This window comes from Gossypium hirsutum, chromosome A05 (assembly GCF_007990345.1).
Source record: "Gossypium hirsutum isolate 1008001.06 chromosome A05, Gossypium_hirsutum_v2.1, whole genome shotgun sequence".
NCBI lineage: Eukaryota > Viridiplantae > Streptophyta > Magnoliopsida > Malvales > Malvaceae > Gossypium > Gossypium hirsutum.
The window spans coordinates 78,316,809-78,328,006 of record NC_053428.1 but is presented as its reverse complement, the minus strand read 5'-3'; the positions used below and the strand labels follow the sequence as shown (position 1 = coordinate 78,328,006).

Here is an 11,198-nt window from a genome sequence, read left to right as displayed (position 1 = left end):
ACTGAATCAAGTCTTTTTTTTCCTTCTCTACCAATGCTAAAGAAATATTTACAAACTTATTTGTGTTATCATAAAACAACTATAAAGTTTCTATGTCCTCTACTACTTCTAGCTTATGAATTCTTCCCTCACCTCTGACATCCAAACTATCCAAGTCTAAAACTTGACGAACGACACCCGTTTGTTGCGAACTATGTGCCTACGGCACCTATTCGAGTATTTCTTTGACTGATAACATGTAACACTGTCTAGCTGTTTGCTGATCAAACTTCATAAAACCTATCATTATCTTTGTTGGAAACTTAATCTTCATACAAAAGTTGCGATCATTATCTTAGCCATTCTCATGTTAGGGCGTATTATAGGCCATTGGATGGTCTACCAAAAATAGCCGAACATATTCTATTGTAGTGTGTTTACGATCATTATCTTAGCCATTCTCATGTTAGGGCGTATTATTGGCCATTAGATGGTCTACCACAAATAACCGAACATATTCTATTGTGGTGTGTTTGCCATCCCCCAAGGTAATGGGTAAAGTAATGCATCCTTTCACATTGACTAGACGGTTCGCAAAACCATACAAAGGGCTTGCCCTCTTCAAAACTTCTTATTTCAATCTCATTTATTGGTATACATCCCAAGTCAAGACCTCCACAGCACTGCCACTATCAACCAAAATTATCTTTGCCTCAAACCCTATTATAGTTGCTGACACGACCATTGGATCATTTCCCTCTTCATCACACACCAAATCCCCATCCTCATCATTAAATTTCACCTTCCATTTTTCTTACTAACGCAACCTTTTCAGTGAACTGACTAACACTACACTTCTAATATGAGCCTTTCTCTTTATGTTAATGGTCGTCCATTTTTCATCTATACCAATTATCACGTGTATTCTACCTATAACTTTTTGCTCACCCTTGTCAGCCTCCCGCGAACTCTTACCTGACAGTGTAGCATATTGAGCCAAAAAATCTTTAAGCTCGCCATTCCTAATTGCTTCCTCAATAGCCTCTTTCAAAGAAGAATAATCTTCAGTCTTATGTCCTCCGTCATTGTGAAAATTACCCATGTCCCTCGAGTTTGACCTTAACTGATTATGTCACATGGGTGGAGGATTTTGGCAAGATGCCCAGACTTTTAACCTAACTAAGAATATAGGCACGTATAGCATTTAAAGCAGTATAGGTTTCAAATTTTCTATGAGGGACATACCTTCTTGTGTGCTCATCTCGAGGTCTTTAAAATGCTCTCGATGATTCATTCTATGGATAACCCCTCTGTTGTCCCCCTCTTTATATGCGTAAACTTTGAAAAGGAGGACCCTGATGACTACGAACTTCTTATTGGTTTCTAAAATTTTTGTCATCCCTCTAAAAGGTATTATAACTTGTTCTCTTAATTTTTTCAACTTCAAAAAACTTATGAGCCCTCTCATACAAATCTGCTAAACTCTATGTGTAACGCCCCCACGCCTGAGACTGTCGCCGGAGTCGAGTATGAGGTGTTACTAAGCTTAATTTAACATTTTTAGAACTTTGGATTATTTGTTTCTACATTCACAGCTTTTAAGCTACTTGCGTCACAGTCACAAGGAAAATCATATCTCGAGTTAGGAAACTCGAAATCAAGATCCGTAAATTTTCCCTGAATCTAGACTCATATATCTATCTACTAATTTTTTTATAAAATTTTTGGTTGGGCCAATTAGTACAGTTTATTAGTTAAATTTACCCCTATTTCAGGACTTGACTGGTCTGACCTCTGTTTACTACGAACCACTTTTCTCCCTAAAAAAAAATTCATATGACTATGAGGTTTGTTTCTCATAAAACTAGACTCAATAAGGATTCTTAGGATATAAAATACACCACCTAACTATATCTTTACAATTTATGGTGAATTTCTAAAGTAGGAACAGGGGATTCAGAAACTGCTATGACCCTGTTTCACTAAAATTCAAATATATTCTAACATATAATTCCTTTACCTGTTTCATTTGTTTCATGTGAAACTAGACATAATAAGCTTCAATTTGATATGTAGTCCATCACCAAATTCAATTGCTATGATTTTTAGTAAATTTTCAAACTCGCGTCAGTGTTGCTGCAGTATTCTGTTTATGGCAAATTTCATCCCTCTTATGAGTTTTTATGCACTAAGTATCTTAATAATTTTCCTTAACATCAAACATAATCTAAACTTACCATTTTCATAATTTATCATTGTCAAATATTTTCTCAACCATTCTGTCACCATATCATAAAATCATTTACACAAAATAAGTATATTGCTATACATGCCATACTTAAATTTACAAGCCATTTACCAAAAATCTTCCGGATAGTGTGACTGAGCCTTCGACCTATCCCGACTCCTGAACTGGCTTGTCCAAAACTACAATGAGTAAGAAGGAGGGAGTAAGCATAAATGCTTAGTAAGTTCATATGTAAATAATAAATAACATAACAAACAATCAAACTAATCAACATTAGCATATATCATCAACACACTTATCACATTTTTTAATCATTTTTCATCATCTTATTACCTTATCGTGGTTGTAATCAACACTCAACCCAAGGGTTAAATACATACCTGTCCAAAATATCCATTTCTCATCACTTACCAATACGTCTCTTTTCATCTCGAGTATTCCTCCATTTGAGTAAAACTTTACCCGTTGAACACATCGGAATATAATTCAGATACATGGATAATTTGCATATAAGTGTCACATATTCAATCAAGCAATCATGTAACCCGCCCATAAGCGAACTCGGACTCAACTCAACGAGCTCGGGCGTTCGCATCCATAAGTGAACTCGGACTCAACTCAACGAGTTCGGATGCCTAGTTACATCTCACGAACTCGGACTCAACTCAACGAGTTCGGACATTCGCATCCATAAGTGAACTCGGACTCAACTCAACGAGTTCGGATGCTCAACCATCCTAGTGACATGTCACTTGTATCCTAATCTATTCCTAAGGTTCAAACGAGATTTTTCTCGAACACTTATCCTTGCCGTCTTCCGTAGAATGCCGAAATCAATACTCGGTAACAATTATATTTAACAAGTAGCTCACATAATTTACATATTATTTGAAATTAACCACAAAGCATACATTTCATAATGAAATTCAGCATAACACATAATTAATATCAATAACTTAAAAATAACAATTATGCTACATTATTTACACATGAACTTACCTTGGTACCAAAATACAAAGATTTTGCAATTTAGTCCACAATCTTTTCTTTTCCTCGATTGAGGTCGATTCCACGTCTTTCTTGATCTAAAATAACACATTTAGCTCATTTAATACTCACATTATCAAATTAATCCTTAACTCAAATTTTGGCAAAATTATAATTTTGCCCCTAAACTTTTGCATATTTACATTTTTGCCCCTAGGCTCGGGATTAAACTTTATTCCTTATGCTTATGTTTTACAACATGCTGATCACTTTTCTCTTCTATGGAAACATCAAATTCTCACTCTAACATGTACTTGTGACTATTAGGTATTTTTACCGATTAAGCCATTTTACTCGTTTTTGCTTAAAATCGAGTAGTACAAGTTGTCTAACATAATTTAAAACCCCATATTCTATCATAAAACATCAAAATACACAAATTTCACCTATGGGTATTTTTCCAAATATAAACCCTAGGTTGAATTATTGCTAACATAAGCTTAATCGAGCTACCGGGATTCCAAAAACGTAAAGAACATTAAAAACGAGGCTTGGAATCACTTACTATGGAGCTTGGAAGCTTGAAACAAACCCTAGATATGGAGAACCCTTGAAATTTCGGCCTAATGAAGAAGATGGACAAAAATTGGCTTTTAATTTTGTTTTTAATTCATTTTAATAACTAAATGACCAAAATACCCTTACTACTTAACTTTCCAAAAATTCCTTCCATGTCCTAATTTTGTCCATGAACTTAAAATTGGTCAAATTGCTATTTAAGACCTCCTCATTAATATTCCAAAACAATTTCATACTAAAAATTCTAGAATGCAAGTTTTGCAACTTATTCGATTTAGTCCCTACTTTCAATTTAAGCACTTTAGGCATAGAATTTCATCACGAAATTTTCACACAATCATGCAATCATATCATAATCATCAAAATAATTATAAAATAATTATTTCTATCTCGGATTTATGGTCACGAAACCACTATTCCGATTAGGCCCTAATTCGGGATATTACACTATGACCTATTATCAATGAATAAATATTGCACGCGTTCATTCTAAACACCCATGATAAAGGCATCAATGGCCCATTGATCCTCCAAATGTTTTGTGTTTAATGTTGTTGCATGAAAATGTTTAACATAATATTGCAAGCATTCCCCATCCCTCTTCTTTACTAACATCAAACCCATAACAGTATATTGTTCTATGAGCTCGAAATCTTCCCAAGAACATTTGGTCTAGTTACAATAAGCTCTGGATGGAGCCTTGTGGTAAAGATAGATACCAATATTTCGCACTTTCTTTAAGGATCGTTGAAAAGGCTTTACACTTTGCAGCATCATAGGCCCTCAGCACATTCATATAATTGTTGTACTGCATGAGATGTGCTCGAGGATCTCTTCTTCCTTCGAACATCTCCTTTGAAACCTTAAACTCAGCTGGTAGAGTCACAGCTGCTATCTCAGGAGCCAATGGATTATTAAAACAAAACAACCAATCCATATCTTACACATAAAGATGCAATACTCGCATATCTACGTGCAGAGCATCCATTTCATTCTGCCACAGTTTTATATCTACCCCTACATCCTCCTCCTAGGCAGACATGATATTATCTTGAAGATCAGAGTTATCAAATTGCATCTTCCTCCTCAACTCTTCATTTTGTCTTAACAGTTCCTGCTGAAAGGCTTGCTGTTGTTCAAACCTAGCTCTTTGTTGAGTCATCTACTCCTTCATCAACCTTAGTTGCTCCAGAAAACCAAACAATTGTTGTGGCGATGCTCCATGATCAAAGGGGAATGACGGTCCCTAACCATAAGGAGCATTGAGACCGAAAGAGTTGGAAGCACTTACATGGCCTAAGTTACCCAAATTATCTAGTCAGTCGACAAACCAACCAGTAAAAAGGTCTATCTCGCTAGGTTGATTGCCAGTGCCAAAACCTCATGCTTGTCCTGACGAGAAATTAGTAGGGAAATTCTCATTGGGGTGAGTCATTTTGGTTTTTTAGCAATCTGAAAATCTAAATATTAGAAGTCTGTCCACGCTCACTGCACCAAATTGTTAAGTGTTTCTGTGTGTTCTTTAGACGGGTGGAGTTGTGTATGTATATGATATGGTTATTGTTTATAGAAGTGATATTGTAGGTAGGTTTCATGCATGTCGACACATACCCTACTCTAGATTTAACATGTGTTTATAGATGAAGGTTCGCCTATGTGATGGTGTGCGAACCCTCATTGCGCTGTCTCATAAAAGGGTGCGAGTGCCTTACACACGAACTTAAAGTGTGAACCGTGTAAAATCCAACTTGAACCTAATCGAATTACGGGTCAGTAATAGTGAGTAAATAACATATTTAATTTTTTTTATTAGTCAACAAATTGAATAAATAATCTTATATAAGTTAAATGTCTAAAGCTCGGAAAATATTTTACTTGAAACATCAATACAATAAATTATAAAGGATGATTTACTTTTGAAAGAAAATCCATGAATTATAAGTTAATTTTAAATTTTAGATAACAATAAAATCGGAATCAGATAAAAAAATTAATTTTCGCTTTTCAAAATGGTTTTTTAGGATTTATCTATTTGATTATCCTTTGGTATTCTCTAGCACTTCTTAAGCTCAAGATTTATTCGATTTGAAAAGTAGAGTAAGCATCCCAATCCCAAGCCATGCTTTTCTCCCTAATTCTTTTTCTAGATTTTAATTAAGTCCCCACGAAGGCTTCTTTTAATCGTTAGCTTTGTTCTTTTTGACATAAAATTACAATTAAATTGAAACTGGTCCATAAATTGTAGGGAATGGGGCCTTAATCATGTCATTCTTTAAAGACATAATTTAGTCACAAACTTATCACTAATCATTTTTATTTATTTCAAAGAAATAGAGCTAAAGCTTGTATCAATTATTTTCTGGAGGTCATAGCCTTATCATACCAATTCTTTAGGGTTGTATTGTTATCATAGCCTCTCCATTTTGTTTAATTAACTAACTACGTTACTATCATTCAATAACTTTTAAAAAGCTTGCAAAATTAAATGTTTATGATGATCTGACTTAAGGTTTATGATTTTTTTTTAATAATATCATTTTCAAAATTAGAATTGTGCTCTCTCGTGTTTAGTTGGGTAAAAAGAAAATTTAAAAGATGGAAATTGAAAGAGTATGAAAATTTGAAGATATATATATATTTATAAGTGTGCTTGGTAGGAAAGATGAAAAAATTGAAAGGAAAAGTAAATTTCTTATTATCTATTACTAGCTAAAGTAAAAAAACGAAAGGAAAGAGTTAAAACATTTGAAAATTGCATAATTTTGAACTAACATACACTTTTCTCTCTTCTTCTTTTTTTTTTCACTTCTTATCATTCTAATTTAGAAAGATTGATTTTTATGTATAAGGATGAAAAACAATCGTCTTTCCTATTTTCTTTCCTCTCACCTTCTTTCTTACCTAGCACACTCAACATTTATTTTCTTTCAACTTTTCTATTCTCTCCTTCCATCCCTCTACATTTTTATCAAACCAAGCACACCCTAAGAGTGTAATATGCCTTATTACTACGCCCAACATTTATTGATAATATTTCTATTTTAATAATGATCATAAATGGGGGTAATTTAATTCATATTCTTGCCGATTCTTCATTTTTCTTAATATATATATATATATCAGACATTTGATACATATCTTGATATGAATGTAGATAAACAAGTTTAATGCTTCCAAATAAACAAAAGCAAACTAGAAAATTTAAATTAAACATGCACATGTCCAACATGTATTTATAAACGAATTTTAATGATATAAAATTCTCTAATATAATAAAAACTACATTTATGGTATATTTTACTAGCATAAAAATATAATTACTATCTTAATAATTATATTCTATTGTAATTAAAAAATTGTAATTAGACAGTTATACAATTTATTTTGTAAAATATTAATTACTATAAACGTATTAGTATGATAAAAAAATTCTAAATGGGTAACAAAAATTAAAATTGAATTACCATATGTAATATGTTAGTCCAAGAAAATAGCTGATAATATTATTAATAATAAAAGTAACAATAAAAATAAATATCATATGTAGTTTGATCTAATTGCTTTAGCATTGCATATTGGTTGGGTTATTCACTCTTTAACATTCAACGTATAGTCCTTATTACATCTAAATATGAATTTGCATCATTAAGATTATCAAGATTTTTTTCTTCCATATAATACTCTTCAAAGTTTGAATAATTTCAATTTCACCTATAAATAAAGTTATAAAGTATATAACATGCTGGTATGATCCAATCTTTTTCTTTTCTTTTTTTTTAATGTTATGCTAAGGTGGTGCTATTAATATAGGCAACCTTTTTTTAGAATAATAAATGTCTTCTTAACCATATTTTGGAAGCTTTCAATGTCTCAAATTAAAGAGTTTCACAAGTTGTCTCTAGTACTTATGTTTGGCTCCATTCTCTCAAATGGTATCGTACCACATGATATGGTGCAAGAAAATATTTTTGCATTTCCATAGGTAGCATCTACCACATTATATTTGGGTTCCCAGCGCAAACAAACTATAGTTTTAATTATATAAACTCAATTTGAAAAAAAGACTTATGCTAGGCTATACCCTTTCTATAATAAGTACTTCAGTTAAAATAATATAATTTTTATAATATATAACCTTTTTAAAGAAATGTTTTATAAAATATCCAATAACTTTCAAACATCTCTTATAAATAAGATAATTTTTGTCATAACTTTAGGAAGTTATTTTTTTATAAATAAATAATGCAAAAAATTATAACATTTGTTATAAATATTTTCTATACTATATAGCATGGACACGTACAATGGTGGGCCTAATAAAAATTTTAAAAATTTTAAGAGTTTAATGAGATTTTTTTTAAAAAACAATTGAGGTCTAATTGAAAATTTTGTGAGATTAATAAGAATTTTCATAAATTTGAGGAAGCTTAATTAAAATTTTCTAAAAATTTCAAGGAAAAAAAAACCAATTTTTCTTAAAATTTTGAGGGCCAAGGCCTTCTAGAGGATCTGCCCCTAGATGCGTAAATAAGTTTTGCCCATACTTTATGATTATAACTTTTTATAAGTAAGTAGATTATAACATTTTTATAACATTAAATTTATTTTTATAATATAATTTTTTATTATAACTTTCAAAATTACATATAAATTATTTTTTATAACATAATTTTTTAAGATTTATAATATAGTCGTAGAAACTTTTGGCCATACCCATACCAAACACTCCTACTTATTTATCATTATAATATAATTTTTTATAACTTATATAAAAATAATTTTTGAAGTTAAATCATGGAGTATTCAATCTTCTATTTGAATGTTGATTTTCAAGGTTGTCTTGAAAAGGGCAATTTCTAAGGTCCACTAAACCATGATAAACCGGTCGAATATGAAGCCCAAACCCAATCTCGACCGTCTGGTCAAGAACAACCCTAAAACCCTAATTTCCCTTTCCCATTTCTCATCCTACTATATAACCCTACTGTAACCCTAATCTCCATTTTAACCGAGCATAAACGCATCGTCTTGGCCTTTTGTTACTAATACTACCAACCCAAAATGGCAGTGAAGCCCTCCAAAGCCGACAAGAAAATCGCCTACGATGCTAAATTATGTCAACTCTTAGACGAGTACACCCAGATCTTAATTGCGGCAGCCGACAATGTGGGTTCGAATCAGCTCCAGGACATTCGCAAAGGTCTTCGAGGTGACTCAGTTGTTCTCATGGGTAAAAATACAATGATGAAAAGGTCCGTCCGTATGCACGCTGAGAAAACCGGAAACCAGGCTTTCCTTAACCTTATCCCCTTGCTTCAGGTTCTTTAAACTTCTAATATTTATTAATATATATTATTTTGTATATTGGGCTCATTATTATTTTGTGTATAGAGCAATGAAGTGATTGTTTTATGGGTTTTTTAAATCAGGGAAATGTTGGTTTGATTTTTACCAAGGGTGATTTGAAGGAAGTCAGTGAGGAAGTTGCCAAGTACAAGGTTTGTTATTACATCTTTCATATGAATTAAAATTGAAATATTTGATATTAGAATTGTTTCTGTCATTCTTTTTTTGTCAATGTTGCAATGTAATAAATGGAAAATCGAATTAAGAACATGTGAACTTGATATTTCATATTCTGTTGAAGTTATTGTTATGTTGTTGAAAGTAGGTATTTATCTTTCACATTGATTTAATAATATTTTAGCTTTTTGATAGCTGAGAAATTCCATTCTCAGTATTTGGGCTCGATTGTAAGAAGTTAAGTTGAATGTATGCTTTTGGGGATTCATTCTTTGCTTTCAACTCACTTGCTAACGTATTGTGATTGTTTGCGGCAATCCATTTTCTTAAATTAAGCAATGGATTTGATACCAGTCCAATTGTGGAGTTCTATCTGGTTTTCTTTTGGTTCTGGATTTAGAATGGGGACACCATTTGCTTCTGGTTCATTTGCTAGTATATTATAATAGTTTACTTGAACCCCCATACTTGAATTAACCAATACATTCGATGGAAATCTCTTTGTGGAGTCCAATTGTGTGTCCTTTTGGTTCTAGATTTGAAACTCATATGTTGTATTTTGAATCAGACTATCATGAATTTTTTCTTGGTTCTGTAAAGTTCCAAGTTAATTTAATGTAGTTGTTTATTGCTAAATAGTGTGTTATTGGATCTGGCTTCAAAAGTTGAGAGATTCATTGTTTGCTGCTGGTTCATTTCCTAGTAAGTTATAATAGTTTTCATTTGAATGTATTATGAATTTCTTCTTGGTGCTATGAAGTTCAACTTCGTTTGATGTAATGGTTGTTTCTTGCTAAAATATCTTGTTTTCTCGATGTGCTTGGATTTACTATCATATTTTGTTTTGAACAGGTTGGAGCTCCTGCTCGTGTTGGTCTGGTTGCACCCATTGATGTGGTTGTCCCACCTGGCAACACTGGGCTTGACCCTTCACAAACTTCTTTCTTCCAGGTACTGCACTTTGTCTGCCAGTGATATCTTGTGTTTTAGGTGTTAGAACCACTGCTGGGTTCAAATCATTAATTTTGTTACATTTCAGGTGCTTAATATTCCAACCAAGATTAACAAGGGTACTGTTGAAATTATCACTCCTGTGGAGCTTATCAAGAAGGGCGACAAGGTTGGGTCTTCTGAGGCTGCACTTCTTGCCAAGCTTGGAATTAGGCCCTTCTCATATGGTCTTGTTGTATTGTCTGCTTATGACAATGGCTCTGTTTTTAGCCCTGAGGTGTTGGATCTTACCGAGGATGACCTGATTGAGAAATTTGCTAGTGGTGTCTCCATGGTTACTGCATTGTCTCTTGCCATCTCATACCCGACATTTGCAGCTGTACCACACATGTTCATCAATGGCTACAAGAATGTCTTGGCTGTTGCAGTTGCAACAGAGTATTCTTTCCGTCAGGCCGATAAAGTGAAAGAGTATTTGGCGGTATGGAATTGATTCCTATCCTGCAAACTATTTCTTGGATTTCCCAAGTCTTTTTTGAGCTTAAAGTAATTGTTGCATGCTTTCAGGATCCAAGCAAATTTGCCGTTGCTACTGCCCCTGTTGCTGCTGCTGGTGGTGCTGCTCCGGCTGCTGCTGTCCCTGCAGAGGAGAAAAAACCAGAACCAGAAGAAGAGTCTGATGATGATATGGGATTCAGTCTCTTTGACTAAGTTTGTCTTTATTAGTATAAAGATTCAGGATTGGAAGACTAGAGAAAAATCTGAGAACGCTATGAGTTGTTTATCGTAGTTTTGTTTTGATGTGGTTGCTTTGGAAGTTTTGAGAATTCACAAGTTTATCAAATGTTAATTTAGTTCTTTTGCAGCTTTTATTAATGCTCAAATGCTAACGGTTTTAAATCAAGTATGGCTTCGAATATTGTAAAGCATA

General features: G+C 33.0%; 1 protein-coding gene across 1 annotated transcript; it reads left to right on the top strand.

The window, feature by feature from the left end:
• The first annotated feature begins 8,588 nt into the window (after positions 1-8,588).
• LOC107960342 (60S acidic ribosomal protein P0) lies at positions 8,589-11,137 on the top strand. The gene is made up of 5 exons (XM_016896677.2): positions 8,589-9,112; positions 9,223-9,291; positions 10,169-10,267; positions 10,356-10,748; positions 10,835-11,137. The coding sequence occupies exons 1-5, from the start codon at positions 8,855-8,857 to the stop codon at positions 10,976-10,978; spliced, it is 963 nt and encodes a 320-aa protein (XP_016752166.2). The 5' UTR covers positions 8,589-8,854; the 3' UTR covers positions 10,979-11,137.
• Positions 11,138-11,198: the final 61 nt, after the last annotated feature.

Excerpts from the sequence above, each read along its gene's own strand:
- LOC107960342 (XM_016896677.2), top strand. The coding sequence starts at position 8,855 with ATGGCAGTGAAGCCCTCCAAAGCCGACAAGAAAATCGCCTACGATGCT. Across the intron at positions 9,113-9,222 it reads ACCTTATCCCCTTGCTTCAG|GGAAATGTTGGTTTGATTTT; the intron begins GTTCTTTAAACT and ends TTTTTAAATCAG. Across the intron at positions 9,292-10,168 it reads AGGAAGTTGCCAAGTACAAG|GTTGGAGCTCCTGCTCGTGT; the intron begins GTTTGTTATTAC and ends TGTTTTGAACAG.